The sequence below is a fragment of the Oncorhynchus tshawytscha genome, linkage group LG14 (genome assembly GCF_018296145.1).
Source record: "Oncorhynchus tshawytscha isolate Ot180627B linkage group LG14, Otsh_v2.0, whole genome shotgun sequence".
NCBI lineage: Eukaryota > Metazoa > Chordata > Actinopteri > Salmoniformes > Salmonidae > Oncorhynchus > Oncorhynchus tshawytscha.
The window spans coordinates 53077512-53094649 of NC_056442.1; the positions used below are offsets into that span (position 1 = coordinate 53077512).

A 17138-nucleotide genomic window follows, 5' to 3' on the forward strand; every position below is an offset into this window, starting at 1 on the left:
GCTCGTGCAGGTCCATCCCAACATCGGACGAAAACTTCAAAAAGTTATATTACAGGTCGAAGAAACTTGTCAAACTAAGTATAGAATCGATCTTTAGGATGTTGTTATCATAAATCTTCAATAAAGTTCCAACCGGAGAATTCCTATATCTGTAGAGAAGCCATGGAACGCAGGTCGCTATCATGTGAAATGCACATGACCAGTACCTGGCTCTCTGCCAGACCACTGACTCAAAGAGCTCCCATCCAACTCCACAACACAGTAGAAGCCTCATTTGAGTTTCTAAAGATGGTTGACATCTAGTGGAAGCCCTAGGAAGTGCAACTTTATCCATATCCCACTGTGTATTCAATAGGGGCTGGGTTGAAAGTGACCAGCTGGTTGCTACCTAATAACACTGATAGGCTGCAGAGCCGTCTGTTTAGCTTGCTGCTACCCAATAACACTGACAGGCTGCAGAGCCGTCTGTTTAGCTGGCTGCAGAGCCGTCTGTTTAGCTGGCTGCAGAGCCGTCTGTTTAGCTGGCTGCAGAGCCGTCTGTTTAGCTGGCTGCAGAGCCGTCTGTTTAGCTGGCTGCAGAGCCGTCTGTTTAGCTGGCTGTTCAGCATGAGCAGTTATCGCCAAACGACTTGGGAAACCCAGCTTCAGCTTTATTCATTGGGAAACTAAAGAAAGCCTCACAAGCTGTTTTATACTGAACAAAAATATAAACATAACATGCAACGATTTCTAACATTTTACTGAGTTACAGTTCATATAAGGACATCAGTCACTTTAAGTCTATGGATTTTCACAACTGGGAATAAAGATATGCATCAGTTGGTCACAGATGCCTTAAAAAATGGTAGGGACATGGATTAGAAAACCAGTCAGTATCTGGTGTGACCACGATTTGCCTCATGCAGCGGGACACATCTCCTTCACATAGAGTTGATCAGGCTGTTGTTTGTGGCCTGTGGAATGTTGTCCCACCCCTCTTCAATGGCAGTGCGAAGTTGCTGGATATTGGTGGGAACTGGAACACACTGTCCTACACGTCGATTCAGAGCATCACGAACATGCTCTATGGGTGACATGTCTGGTGAGTATGCAGGCCATGGATGAACTGTGAATGAACTTCCAGGAACTGTGTACAGATCCTTCCGACACGGGGCCGTGCATTATCGTGCTGAAACATGAGGTGATGGCGGTGGATGAATGGCACGACAATGGGCCTCAGGATCTCGTCATGGTATCTCTCTGCATTCAAATTGCCATTGATAAAACGCAATTGTGTTCACTGTCCGTAGCTTATGCCTTCCCACACCATAACCCCACTGCCACCATGGGGCACTTCATTCACAACGTTGACATCAGCAAACCGCTCGCCCAAACAACGCCATACACGCGGTCTTCGGTTGTGAGGCTAGTTGGACGTACTGCCTAATTCTCTAAAAAGACTATGAGGGTGGCTTATGCTAGGGAAATGAAAATTAAATTCTCTGGCAACAGCTCCCTCAAAACGTGAGACATCTGTGGCATTGTGTTTTGTCACAAAACCGCACATTAGAGTGGCCTTTCATTGTCCCCAGCACAAGGTACACCTGTGTAATTGTCATGCTGTTGAATCAACTTCTTGATATGCCACATCTGTCAGGTAGATGGATTATCTTGGCAAAGGAGAACTGCTCACTAACAAATATGGAAACAAATTTGTCCACACAATTTTAGAGAAATAAGCTTTTAGTGCATATGGAAAATTTCAGGGGTCTTTAATTTCAGCTCATGAAACATTGGACCAACACTTTACACATTTTACTAATATTTTTGTTCAGTGGAGTTTCACTGTGTGTTATTTTGACCTTTCCACAAACTGTCTATTGCTTGATATAAGCAGGTTTATCCAAATGTGTCAAAGAATAGGTCATCCAGGATTAGTTGGGTAGTAGTGGTTCTGGCCAGTCAGTAGTTTCAGCTCTCCTCCTAAACACCGTTGGGTATTAGTGGTTAATGCCTGGCCAGTCAGTAGTTTCAGCTCTCTTCCTAACCGCCATTGGGTAGTAGTGGCTAATGCCTGGCCAGTCCGTAGTTACAGCTCTCCTCCTAAACGCCGTAGGGTAGTAGTGGCTAATGCCTGGCCAGTCAGTAGTTACAGCTCTCCTCCTAACCGCCATTGGGTAGTAGTGGCTAATGCCTGGCCAGTCAGTAGTTACAGCTCTCCTCCTAAACACTGTTGGGTCGTAGTGGTTCTGGCCAGTCAGTAGTTACAGTTCTCCTCCTAAACACCGTTGGATGGTAGTGGCTAATGTCTGGCCAGTCAGTAGTTTCAGCTCTCCTCCTAAACGCTGTTGGGTCATAGTGGTTCTGGCCAGTCAGTAATTACAGTTCTCCTCCTAAACACCGTTGGGTGGTAGTGGCTAATGTCTGGCCAGTCAGTAGTTTCAGCTCTCCTCCTAAACGCCGTAGGGTGGTAATGGCTAATGTCTGGCCAGTCAGTAGTTTCAGCTCTCCTCCTAAACGCCGTAGGGTGGTAGTGGCTAATGTCTGGCCAGTCAGTAGTTACAGCTCTCCTCCTAAACACCGTTGGGTAGTAGTGGTTCTGGCCAGTCAGTAGTTACAGCTCTCCTCCTAAACACCGTTGGGTCGTAGTGGTTCTGGCCAGTCAGTAGTTACAGCTCTCTTCCTAAACACTGTTGGGTAGTAGTGGTTCTGGCCTGTCAGTAGTTACAGCTCTCCTCCGAAACACCGTTGGGTAGTAGTGGTTCTGGCCAGTCAGTAGTTACAGCTCTCCTCCTAAACACTGTTGGGTAGTAGTGGTTCTGGCCAGTCAGTAGTTACAGCTCTCCTCCTAAACACCGTTGGGTAGTAGTGGTTAATGCCTGGCCAGTCAGTAGTTACAGCTCTCCTCCTAAATGCGGTGATCACTGGATAATTTGAAGATCAGCGTCATTGAAGTTGGTGGTTCGTTACTACTCATTTCTGATCTTTTCATCACTAGTTACCAGAGCCACAAAGTCAGAAAACATACCTACCTCTAAAATGTATCTTTTTAAACCTAAACCTAATCTTAACCCTAACCATACCCACATTGCTAAACTTATGCCTAACCCTAACCTTAAATTAAGACCAAAAAGCTAATTTGAGCTTTCACACATTTTTACAATATAACCAATTTTGACTTTGTGACTGTACTATCTGGTGGAAATCTTTCCGATCTGAGACGAGGGAAATTGTTTGCCTGGTTTGGTGTTTTGTTAAGGGAATGGTTACACACCCAAGAAGGCTCAACCAATCATCCGACGGATAATACTTGCAGCTATCCTACGAAACAACATTTTGCATCCAGGGGTACCTGAGCAGCCTCATTCCGGCGGTGGCCCCCAGGTAGAGGGGGGTCTCGAGGTGCCTGCTTAGGGGGATGAGGCTCTCTGCTTCCTTCATACAGCTCTTCAGAGACGCCCCTGCCTGCCCTGGAAACACAGAGTAGCTGGAGATACCAGCACCTGGACGGACGGACGGACGCACGCACGCACACACCCACACACACACACACACACACACACACACACACACACACTTTAACTAGATAACAAATCAAATTTTATTGGTCACATACACATGGTTAGTAGATGTTAATGGGAGTGTAGCGAAATGCTTGTGCTTCTAGTTCTGACAATGCAGTAATAATTAACGAGTAATCTAACCTAACAATTCCACAACAACAACCTTATACACGCAAATCTAAAGGGATGGAATAAGAATATGTACATATAAATATATGGATGAGCGATGGCCATGTGCCATAGGCAAGATGCAGTAGATGGTATAGAATACAGTATATACTGTACATATGAGATGAGGAATGTAGGACATGTAGACATTATTAAAGTGGCGTTATTTAAAGTGACTAGTGATACCTTCAAATCCATTTATTAAATAGATTAAAGTGGACAGAGATTCGAGTCTGTATGTTGGCAGCAGCCTCTGTGTTAGTGATGGCTGTTTAATGGTCTGACGGCCTTGAGATAAATCAAATCAAATCAAATCAAATTTTATTTGTCACATACACATGGTTAGCAGATGTTAATGCGAGTGTAGCGAAATGCTTGTGCTTCTAGTTCCGACAATGCAGTAATAACGAACAAGTAATCTAACTAACAATTCCAAAAAAAACTACTGTCTTATACACAGTGTAAGGGGATAAAGAATATGTACATAAGGATATATGAATGAGTGATGGTACAGAGCAGCATAGGCAAGATACAGTAGATGATATCGAGTACAGTATATACATATGAGATGAGTATGTAAACCAAGTGGCATAGTTAAAGTGGCTAGTGATACATGTATTACATAAGGATGCAGTCGATGATATAGAGTACAGTATCTACGTATGCATATGAGATGAATAATGTAGGGTAAGTAACATTATATAAGGTAGCATTGTTTAAAGTGGCTAGTGATATATTTACATCATTTCCCATCAATTCCCATTATTAAAGTGGCTGGAGTAGAGTCAGTGTCATTGACAGTGTGTTGGCAGTAGCCACTCAATGTTAGTGGTGGCTGTTTAACAGTCTGATGGCCTTGAGATAGAAGCTGTTTTTCCATCACCTTGTCTGTGATGTGTATGCCGAGGAACTTAAAACTTGCTACCCTCTCCACTACTGTTCCATCGATGTGGATGGGGGGGTGTTCCCTCTGCTGTTTCCTGAAGTCCACAATCATCTCCTTAGTTTTGTTGACGTTGAGTGTGACGTTATTTTCCTGACACCACACTCCGAGGGCCCTCACCTCCTCCCTGTAGGCCTGTAGGCCGAATCATTGACAGTGTGTTGGCCTCGTCGTTGTTGGTAATCAAGCCTACCACTGTTGTGTCGTCCGCAAACTTGATGATTGAGTTGGAGGCATGCATGGCCACGCAGTCGTGGGTGAACAGGGAGTACAGGAGAGGGCTCAGAACGCACCCTTGTGGGGCCCCAGTGTTGAGGATCAGCGGGGAGGAGATGTTGTTGCCTACCCTCACCACCTGGGGGCGGCCCGTCAGGAAGTCCAGAACCCAGTTGCACAGGGCGGGGTCGAGACCCAGGGTCTCGAGCTTGATGACGAGCTTGGAGGGTACTATGGTGTTGAATGCCGAGCTGTAGTCGATGAACAGCATTCTCACATAGGTATTCCTCTTGTCCAGATGGGTTAGGGCAGTGTGCAGTGTGGTTGAGATTGCATCGTCTGTGGACCTATTTGGGCGGTAAGCAAATTGGAGTGGGTCTAGGGTGTCAGGTAGGGTGGAGGTGATATGGTCCTTGACTAGTCTCTCAAAGCACTTCATGATGACGGATGTGAGTGCTACGGGGCGGTAGTCGTTTAGCTCAGTTACCTTAGCTTTCTTGGGAACAGGAACAATGGTGGCCCTCTTGAAGCATGTGGGAACAGCAGACTGGTATAGGGATTGATTGAATATGTCCGTAAACACACCGGCCAGCTGGTCTGCGCATGCTCTGAGGGCGCGGCTGGGGATGCCGTCTGGGCCTGCAGCCTTGCGAGGGTTAACACGTTTAAATGTCTTACTCACTTCGGCTGCAGTGAAGGAGAGACCGCATGTTTTCGTTGCAGGCCGTGTCAGTGGCACTGTATTGTCCTCAAAGCGGGCAAAAAGTTATTTAGTCTGCCTGGGAGCAAGACATCTTGGTCCGTGACTGGGCTGGATTTCTTCCTGTAGTCCGTGATTGACTGTAGACCCTGCCACATGCCTCTTGTGTCTGAGCCGTTGAATTGAGATTCTACTTTGTCTCTGTACTGGCGCTTAGCTTGTTTGATAGCCTTGCGGAGGGAATAGCTGCACTGTTTGTATTCAGCCATGTTACCAGACACCTTGCCCTGATTAAAAGCAGTGGTTCGTGCCTTCAGTTTCACACGAATGCTGCCATCAATCCAAGGTTTCTGGTTAGGGAATGTTTTAATCGTTGCTATGGGAACGACATCTTCAACGCACGTTCTAATGAACTCGCACACCGAATCAGCGTATTCGTCAATGTTGTTGTCTGACGCATTACGAAACATCTCCCAGTCCACGTGATGGAAGCAGTCTTGGAGTGTGGAGTCAGCTTGGTCGGACCAGCGTTGGACAGACCTCAGCGTGGGAGCCTCTTGTTTTAGTTTCTGTCTGTAGGCAGGGATCAACAAAATGGAGTCGTGGTCAGCTTTTCCGAAAGGGGGCGGGGCAGGGCCTTATATGCGTCGCGGAAGTTAGAGTAACAATGATCCAGGGTCTTTCCACCCCTGGTTGCGCAATCGATATGCTGATAAAATTTAGGGAGTCTTGTTTTCAGATTAGCCTTGTTAAAATCCCCAGCTACAATGAATGCAGCCTCCGGATAAATCGTTTCCAGTTTGCAGAGAGTTAAATAAAGTTCGTTCAGAGCCATCGATGTGTCTGCTTGGGGGGATATATACGGCTGTGATTATAATCGAAGAGAATTCTCTTGGTAGATAATGCGGTCTACATTTGATTGTGAGGAATTCTAAATCAGGTGAACAGAAGGATTTGAGTTCCTGTATGTTTCTGTCATCACACCATGTCACGTTAGTCATAAGGCATACGCCCCCGCCCCCTCTTCTTACCAGAAAGATGTTTGTTTCTGTCCGCGCGATGCGTGGAGAAACCCGCTGGCTGCACCGCTTCGGATTGCGTCTCTCCAGTTAGCCATGTTTCCGTGAAGCAGAGAACGTTGCAGTCTCTGATGTCCCTCTGGAATGCTACCCTTGCTCGGATTTCATCAACCTTGTTGTCAAGAGACTGGACATTGGCGAGAAGAATGCTAGGGAGTGGTGCACGATGTGCCCGTCTCCGGAGTCTGACCAGAAGACCGCTTCGTTTCCCTCTTTTTCTGAGTAGTTTTTCCGGGTCGCTGCATGTAATCCACTCCGTTACACTGGTTGTAAGGCAGAACACAGGATCCGCATCGCGAAAAACATATTCTTGGTCGTACTGATGGTGAGTTGACGCTGATCTTATATTCAGTAGTTCTTCTCGGCTGTATGTAATGAAACCTAAGATGACCTGGGGTACTAGTGTAAGAAATAACACGTAAAAAAACTGCATAGTTTCCTAGGAACGCGAAGCGAGGCGGCCATCTCTGTCGGCGCCGGAAGTCACATAGAAGCTGTTTTTCAGTCTCCCGGTCCCAGCTTGCTAGGTTTTTATAGTGTGTGTGTGTGTGTGTGTGTGTGTGTGTGTGTGTCTACCTTGGACTTTGCAGGAGTGTGTCTGCTGCACTCTTCCAGTGTCGTTATCCTTCTCTGCTGGCCACTCGTAGATATACACTGCTGTATGTGAGGAGCCAGCATCCAGGACGATCCCATACTGAGAGATGGAGAGAGACACATTTTCAACCTCTCTGACCCAGTCTGTAATACCTACATGTTTCAAGCAAACCACCATAGTCCCTGTACCTAAGAATGTAACCTGTCTAAATGAATACCAACCCGTAGCACACATCATTTGCCTTGACATTTGTATTTATTCTGGATTCCGGGTATTCAGGGTATAATGACAAAAGACTGAGGGTCACTAGTTTATATAGTGTCAAAGGACACACAGGTGTCTGTAATCATGGCCAGGTGTGGCCTGATATCATTGGTTAATTCTCAGACATAAGAATAACATACAAAAACATGAATGGACAGCATACGATCATAGATAACATATGGCTACATAGGCCTACAAACATTTACAATGAATAGCAAAATCACAATCACAAGAATGGCTTCAGATCAAAGGGAGCAAGGTCCTTTAAATGAAAGATCCAGGCAGCCTCTCGTTTTAACAATAAATTGTCGAGGTCACCCCTCTGCTAGGGAGGGTGACATGTTCGATGGACAATATAACGTAGGGTTGAAATCTTGTGGTTCGCTTCCAAAAAGTGGACCACAACTGGGTAAGTCATGTTTTTGCACCTAATGGTGCTACGATGCTCCAAGATTCGTACTTTTAATTTGGACTTTGTTTTACCCACATAATTTTTTACCACAAGGACAAGTTATAAGATAAATAACTGCCTTAGTGGAGCACGTGGAAACACCTTTGATTGGGATCTGTTTCCCTGTTTGTGGGTGTTTGAAGGATCTACATTTATAAGTGCCATTGCATTGATCACAGCCGTTACCCTACTAGTTTCCATCCAGTAGAGGCGTAAATAGAAACTAGGATATTTTGGGGTGGTAAATCAGAGTCAACCAGTTGATCTCTGAGATTTCTGCCCTGTGAGAATAGGACCAAGGGAGGTTACCATAACACATTACCGATACTGGATCTTAGAATGTGCCGATGTTTGTGATCGATTCTTTTCCCAAGTCTAGGTCCTAAACAGATTCTACCCCCAAGCCATAAGACTCCTGAACATCTAATCAAATGGCTACCCAGACTATTTGCATTGCCCCTCCTCTTCTACGCTGCTGCTACTCTCTGTTATTATCTATGCATATTCACTTTAATAACTCTACCTACATGTACATATTACCTCAATTACCTTGACTAACTGGTGCCCCCGCATATTGACTCTGTACCGGTACCCCCCTGTATATAGTCTCGCTATTGTTATTTTACTGCCGCCCTTTTTTAAACTGCATTGTTGGTTTGGGATTGGAAGTAAGGTTGTATTTGGCACATGTGACAAATAACATTTGATTTGATTTGGATATTTCAGCTTTTTGCTAATTCTTTTGATTGGACAGAATTGGCTGTAGGGCAAACTGTTTTCAAGGGAAGTGGGTGACAACTATCAGCCCTCAACACACTGTTACGCTCAGTAGGTTTCCTGTAAAGATCAGTGTATAGAACATTATCTTCACACAAAATCAGAAGATCAAGGAAACTGATTTGACGTGTATCAGATTGCATAGTAAATCTCAGATGCTCAGAACAGGAGTTAAGAAAAGCATGGAACGCCTGGAGCTGTTTTGCATCACCCCTCCACAGAACACAAGTATCATCAATATACCCTTTCCACATAATGTTGTCAGGCAAGAAAACATTTTTGAGAGGATTGAGAATAGACTGTTTCATGTAACCCACATACAAATTAGCATAGTTAGGAGCCATGGGGGCCATAGCAGTACCCTTCATCTGAATAAAGAAACAATTTAGAAACATGAAGTAGTTGTGTGTGAGTAATATTTCAGCCAAAGTTATAATGCAGCACTGGAAGGTAGTTCATTAGGGTCACGTTGCAGAAGAAAATGTTCCATAGCTTCAATACCGCCCTCGTGTGGAATGTTAGTGTATAACTCAACATAAAAAAAATAACTAACAAGGTATTATCAGGGAGAGGATCAAGAGATTCAATAATAGAGACCATACTGCTGGTGTCCTTTAGGAGGGGAGCTGTTCTGAGACCATACTGCTGGTGTCCTTTACAAAGGAGGGGAGCTGGTCTGAGAGCATACTGCTGGTGTCCTTTACAAAGGAGGGGAGCTGGTCTGAGATCATACTGCTGGTGTCCTTTAGGAGGGGAGCTGTTCTGAGACCATACTGCTGGTGTCCTTTACAAAGGAGGGGAGCTGGTCTGAGATCATACTGCTGGTGTCCTTTACAAAGGAGGGGAGCTGGTCTGAGATCATACTGCTGGTGTCCTTTACAAAGGAGGGGAGCTGGTCTGAGATCATACTGCTGGTGTCCTTTATAAAGGAGGGAGCTGGTCTGAGATCATACTGCTGGTGTCCTTTACAAAGGAGGGGAGCTGGTCTGAGATCATACTGCTGGTGTGCTTTAGGAGGGGAGCTGTTCTGAGACCATACTGCTGCTGGTGTCCTTTGAGGGGAGCTGTTCTAAGACCATACTGCTGGTGTCCTTTAGGAGGGAGCTGTTCTGAGACCATACTGCTGGTGTCCTTTACAAAGGAGGGGAGTTGTTCTGAGACCATACTGCTGGTGTCCTTTACAAAGGAGGGGAGCTGTTCTGAGACCATACTGCTGGTGTCCTTTACAAAGGAGGGGAGCTGTTCTGAGACCATACTGCTGGTGTCCTTTCGGAGGGGAGCTGTTCTGAGACCATACTGCTGGTGTCTTTTAGGAGGGGAGCTGGTCTGAGACCATACTGCTGGTGTCCTTTACAAAGGAGGGGAGCTGTTCAGAGACCATAATGCTGGTGTCCTTTACAAAGGAGGGGAGCTGTTCTGAGATCATACTGCTGGTGTCCTTTAGGAGGGGACCTGGTCTGAGACCATACTGCTGGTGTCCTTTAGGAGGGGAGCTGGTCTGAGACCATACTGCTGGTGTCCTTTAGGAGGGGAGCTGGTCTGAGACCATACTGCTAGTTTCCTTTAGGAGGGGAGCTGGTCTGAGACCTTACTGCTGGTGTCCTTTACAAAGGAGTGGATTCAGCATGTCAATACCTCTCACAAATACAAGTAGTGATGAAGTCATTCTCTCCTCCACTTTGAACCAGGAGAGATTGACATGTATATTATTAATGTTAGCTCTCCGTGTATATTTAAGTGCCAGCTGCGCTACCCTGTTCTGAAATAATTGCAAATTTCCTAAGTCCCTCTTTGTGGCACTTGACCACACAACTGAACAGTAGTCCAGGTGCGACAAAACTAGGGCCTGTAGGACCTGCCTTGTTGATAATGGTGTTAAGAAGGCAAAGCAGCGCTTTATTATAGACAGACTTCTCCCCATCCTTGCTACTGTTGTATCAATATGTTTTGACCATGACAGTTTATAATCCAGGGTTACTGCAAGCAGTTGTCACGTTTGTTGAATGGAGGAGACCAAGGTGCAGCGTGATATGAATACATGTTACTTTAATGACGACGAAGAAACACATAAACGAACGTGAAGCTAAATATAGTGCTGACACAGGCAACTAACACATAGACAATAACCCACAAAATACCCAAAGGAGATGGCTGCCTAAATATGGTTCCCAATCAGAGACAACGATAAACAGCTGCCTCTAATTGAGAACCAATCTAGGCAACCATAGACATACATAAACACCTAGATAGTAAACACCCCCATAAACATACAAAACCCCTAGACAGTACAAAAACACATACATCACCCATGTCACACCCTGACCTTACCAAAATAATAAAGAAAACAAAGAATACTAAGGTCAGGGCGTGACAGTACCCCCCCAAAGATGTGGACTCCCGGCCGCACACCTAAACCTATATGGGAGGGTCTGGGTGGGCATAACTCCGAGGTGGCGATTCTGGCTCGGGACGTGGACCCCACTCCACTTCTTACTCGTCACACTTACTTAATGTCTCTGGAGCGGGAACCCTCACCGCCGACCACGGACTAGAGGACGCCACTGGACTGATGGTCGAGTCTGGAGTGAGTGGCGCCTCTGGATTGGAGGAAGACTCTGGCGGATCCAGACTGGAGGGAGACTCTGGTGGATCCGGACTGGGACCCGTCGTGGTAGGTTCCGGGCTGCGACCTGTCGTGGTAGATTCCGGACTGCGGCCCGTCGTAGGAGGTTCCGGTCTGTAGACTATCGCCGGACGCTCTGGACTGGGTACTGTTGCCGGACGCTCTGGACTGGGTACTGTTGCCGGACGCTCTGGACTGGGTACTGTTGCTGGGTACGCTCTGGACTGGGTATTGTTGCCGGACGCTCTGGACTGGGTATTGTTGCCGGACGCTCTGGACTGGGTATTGTTGCCGGACGCTCTGGACTGGGTACTGTTGCCGGACGCTCTGGACTGGGTACTGTCGCCGGACGCTCTGGACTGGCGAGGCGCACTGTAGGCCTGGTGCGTGGTGCTGGCACTGGTGGTACCGGGCTGGAGACACGCACCTCAGGGCGAGTGCGGGGAGGAGGAACTGGGCGTACAGGGCTCTGGAGACGCACAGGAAGCCTGGTACGTGGTGTTTGCACTGGTGGTACTGGGCTGGGGACACGCATCTCAGGGCGAGTGCGGGGAGCAGGCACAGGACGCACTGGGCTGTGGAGGCATACTGGAGGTCTGGAGTGTAGAGCTGACACAACCCGTCCTGGCTGGATGGTTATACTATGCAGGATATCCTGGTCCATGGAGGTATACTGGAGACCAGGAGCGCTGAGCCGGGAACCCTCCTTCCTTGCTGGATGCTCATTCTAGCCCGGCCAATGAGCTGGAATATAGCGCACCGGGCTAGAAATACGCACTGGAGACGCCGTGGGCATCTCTGCATAACACGGTGCCTGACCAGTTATACGCTCCCCACGGTAAGCACGAGGAGTTGGCTCAGGTCTCCTACCTGACTTAGCCAATCTCCTCGTGTGTCCCCCCCAAAACATTTATTGGGGCTGCCTCTCGGGCTTCCGTGCTAGCCGTGTACCCATATATCGTCGCCGTTCCTCCATTCTCCTGTATCCCTCCTCGCACTGTTCCATAGAATCCCAGGCGGGCACTGGCACTCTCTCTGGATCGATCGACCACCTCTCTATCTGCTCCCAGGTTTTTACCCACTCATCCTTCTCTCGGGTCCATTCTTCCACAAAGCGCTGTTCCTCCTTTTCATGCTGCTTGGTCATTTTACGGTGGGTTATTCTGTCACGTTTGTTGAATGGAGGAGACCAAGGCGCAGCGTGATGTGAATACATGTTACTTTAATGACAACGAAGAAACACATAAACAAACATAAACATAAACACATACAAAAACAACAAAACGAACGTGAAGCTAAATTCTATTTTTTATTTTTAGAAAAATTAATTTATTACGTTCAATACCATTCATTCTTTACAACTCATAATTTTCATTCATACTCCAATAATGGTATTTTGATTTAACTAAACAAAAACCCCAAAACAAAACCTCAGGGGAGCATCTTCCCTCCCCGTCATCCTACAAACTACCTTTCACTATCTCCCCGTCTCTAATCTAACCCCAAAATCTAAATGAAACCCAGCCCTAAACCCCCCTTCCACCTCTCCCGGGCAGCATGCTGCCCCCACTTCCTCTCCTCCCTCTTCCTCCCCCTCAAGTCTCCTTCCACCCTCCTCACTATCCCTTCCACCCCCCAATCTCTCCCTGTCTTCACCATGTTCTGCCTGGCTTCCCACAGCCCCCGTTTAAAGAGACTCATGAGAAGCCAGAGCAGAAACCTGTCCCTATCCGTCCCTCTCGCTCTCCCTACACCTCTCTCTAACCTGGCCCACGTCAATACAAAATCCCCTCTTACCAAACCTAACAACACCCGTGCCCAAGCCCATACTACTCTGGCAAAGGCACAGTCCCAAAAGGCATGGCGCACAGTCTCCTCCCTGCCACAGGAGGATCTTGGACAGGTGGGGGATTGCGCAAAACTATGCCGGTACATGCACTTGTGGACCGGCAAGCACTTGTGGAGGCTCAACCAATTCAGGTCCTTGAGCCTGTTGTCCAGGCCCCGCACCTTTAGGGTTGCGGATCTCTCCCAGTCAAACGACCCGCCGAGGTTGCCTGCCTCGTACTCGAGTTCGATTAACCTTTGGATACGATCCACCTCCCTCCTTTCTTCCCTTTTTTCCCTCTTGCAATACCCTATTATAAAGGCCCTAATCCTCACCATAACCAAATCCCACCATCCCAACACCCCCTCGCACATGGACCGGAGGCCTTCAAGCCTCCAAAAGAAACCAAAAAAAGCGTCAACGAAAGCCTGCTCCTCCAGTATATCCCGATCTAACTTCTAGTACCCCCTACTGAAGAGACAGACTGGCGACCCCACCTGCAGGAGCACCCCATCGTGATCTGAAAAGAAAACAGGCAACAGCCGCCCAGACAACTTCACCCAAAGACCTGGATACAAAAATATAGTCGAGCCTCCACGCAACCCTCCTGGAGTTGCCATGTAGGACCGGCCATTTTCTCTGGGTGTCCCAGAGGAAAGGTTTGAGAAACACTGCAGCAGTACATTCCAGTAAAAAAACTAGAGAAAGTCTTTTCAACATTTATTCAGAACTGAAAATGATGCATTTTCAACGTCCGGAAAATACCTATTTTAACGTCCTGAAAATAACTATTTTCACCTTTCATTCAGCACCTAAAATGAACCTAACTTCAGCGTCTGGAATTGTATCGTATAATGTATTTTAAATGTAATTTTGCTTACTGGGTTCAGATTTTTGGGAACACACTAAAAAGTAACTTGACATTGTTGATTAGTATAAATGTGGATTAAAATGGCATGAAGAAAATGGCATTGACAGAACGGTGAATTAATGCATCATAAGGTAAGGACTGGAAATAGTTCTGGATGCTCGAACAGCGACGTGTCTGTCTCGTATGTTGATCTAGCTAATTATCTAGCGAAGCTAGCATACAGTGGTGAGAACAAGTATTTGATACACTGCCGATTTTGCAGGTTTTCCTACTTACAAAGCATGTAGAGGTCTGTAATTTTTATCATAGGTACACTTCAACTGTGAGAGACGGAATCTAAAACAAAATCCAGAAAATCACATTGTATGATTTTTAAGTAATTCATTTGCATTTTGTTGCATGACATAAGTATTTGATCACCTACCAACCAGTAAGAAGGTATCTAGGTGTTTTTGTAAGTCTATGGTTGCCTAGATTGGTTCTCAATTAGAGGCAGCTGTCTATCGTTGTCTCTGATAAAATGCAAATGAATTACTCTACACCTATGGGTGTATTGAATCACCCATCCAAAGCGTAATTAACAATTTCACCATGCTCAAAGGGATATTCAGTGTCTGCTTATATTTACCCATCTACCAATAGGTGTCCATCTTTGCGAGGCATTGGAAAACTTCCATGGTCTTTTTGGTTGAATCTTTGCAGCTCTCTTGTCTTTGTGGTTGATTTTGTACTTGAAATTCGCTACTCCACTGTGGGACCTTACAGACAATTGTATGTGTGGGGTAGAGAGATGGGGTAATCACTCAAAAATCTGGTTAACCACTATTATTGCACACAGTGAGTCCATGCAACGTATTATGTGAAGAAAAATATATATATATTATGTGACTTGTTAGCACATTTGTACTCCTGAATGTATTTAGGCTTGCCATAAAAGGGGTAAAAGACTTATTGACTCAAGACATTTCAGCTTTACATTTTTAATTAATTGGTAAAAATGTCTAAACAAAAAAATTCCACTTTTTACGTTGTGGGATATTGTGTATGGATCAGTGGCACAATATCTAAATGTTATCCATTTTAAATTCAGGCTGTAAGACAACAAAATGTGGAAAAAGTCAAGCGCTGTGAATAGTTTCTGAAGGCACTGTATGGCACAGTCTCGTTGGCTTGTGGCTACTGTCTGCTGGCTAGTTGGCTAGCTAACTGGCTATAATAGGACGTTCACAAGCTTGTTGTTTGTGCTCTGATTTTTTTTACACAGATGACTTATCTAGCTAGCTTCCTTTGCTTGTAGCTTGCTTCCCGTCCGACTGTTGTTAGCTACAGCTGCTCGCCTGCTACAGCTAGCTGCTGCTGTTACGCAGCAACCGAGTAGCTGGTCCCGGTTTTAGAACTCTGAGATTCAGCTGAAAAGATGTTAGCAATGTTTGTTTTTTTACAAAAAAGTAGCACATTGTTGGTTCTTCATGGACAGAAATGAGCATGTGAGAGCGATAAATTATATATTTAATAAAACGTGTTGCACCTAAAAACTTAAACACTTTTTTTCTCCTCAACTGGTAGTAAAAGTCTTGTCCCATCCATGCAACTCCCCTACAGACTTGGGAGAGACAAAGTTAGATAGCCAAGCTGCACTGCTCGCTTAACCCAGAAGTCAGCTGCACCAATGTGTCAGAGGAAACACTGTCCAACTGGTAACTGTGGTCAGCTTGCAGCCACCCGGCCCAGCACAATGGGACAGAGAAATCCCGGCCAGCCAAACCCTCCCCTAACCCAGACGACACTGGGCCAATTGTGCGCTGCCTCATGGGTCTCCCGGTCATGGCCAGTTGTGAGCCTGGGATCGAACCCGGGGCTGCAGTGATGCCTCAAGCCTTGCGATGCAGTGCTGCACCACCCGGGAGACCTGCCATCAGACATTTTTTAAATCCTATGGTCACTTTATGGATGCTACAGTCTCGTTTTTAATCCGACGTCTAAAATGTGAGCTAGATAGGCGCAGAAAATACTCTGAAAACTCAATTGTCAACGACCCTGTTAAGATATCCGGTATGTGGTTCTTGGTAACGGACGTACAGCTCATGACGAGAGGTGGGGAATGTGCTGTGTACCTTTTCATTGGTATCATATTGGCTTAGATATGATGGTAGGGAGATTTAAATTCAACATTGAGCTTCAACCAATGCATAATATAGTCTACAATATTTGGGATTTTTCCATCGCAGTCACAGAATCTGAAAAAGCTATTGCAAACATTTATTGTACCTCGTTGCCATAACAACCACATATAGTACCTTGTACTTCTGTAGGAGAGGCTTGTTCTGCAATACTGCTGTTGTCACCAGGGCAACTATCGCTGTGATACCAAGCACCGTGATGATGATCACAGCCTTATACCAAGCGTTCTTTCCTTTCGTCTCTGAGGAAGAGGGAGAGTAGGAGAGATGGGGAGAGAGGGTGAGAGGGAGGAGAGAGGGAGGAGAAGAGATGAGGGAGAGAGAGAGGGAGTGGGAGAAGGAGAGAGGGAAAGAGTTAGGAAGAGAGAGGGAAAGTTGGAGAGAGTTAGCATTTTCCAACCAGCTGCTGATGATGTCACATCTGTATTATTGATGACAGGAGGGTTATGAGTGTTATTGTTGATGCTGTTGTTGTTGTTGTTGTTGTTGCTGCTGCTGCTGTTGTTGTTGTTGTGTAACTAGGGACTAGTTCTAAATGTGTTGTAAATGTCTATATTAACTCAAGTTAATGTTCTAACCAGAGGTAGGTTCAACAAGGGAAGTAGTTTGTTCATTTGTTTTGTGTTAGATCTACTAGAACCTTTCCTGGGCACACCCTTTTTCTCCATGTTCGCCTTCCTTTTACCTATTGAGGTTTGTCAGTATGGATCTACTAGGCCTCAGGGGGAAACATGGGAAAAAGGGGGGAAACCTTTTCCCAGATTGTTTTGACCGCTATGCCACGCCACACCACTAAGAAAGCTGCTACGAGTCTATAGCTTTTGTTTACAGTTTAAATCTGATCGCTTTGACGATGCACTATAGCCTATGAAATTACCTTTTGTTCTGAAAATAAATGTTT

General features: G+C 46.0%; 1 protein-coding gene across 1 annotated transcript in view; it reads right to left on the bottom strand.

Annotated features, from left to right (window-relative positions):
• The window catches only part of entpd1 (ectonucleoside triphosphate diphosphohydrolase 1), a 55227-nt gene that overhangs the window by 24608 nt on the left and 13481 nt on the right, over window positions 1-17138 (bottom strand). The window contains exons 2-4 of the mRNA XM_042297670.1: window positions 16355-16479; window positions 7225-7342; window positions 3332-3482 (exon numbers count right to left, since the gene is read on the bottom strand). Coding sequence (XP_042153604.1) covers window positions 3332-3482; window positions 7225-7342; window positions 16355-16479 — 394 coding nt within the window. The remainder of the gene's footprint in view (window positions 1-3331; window positions 3483-7224; window positions 7343-16354; window positions 16480-17138) is intronic.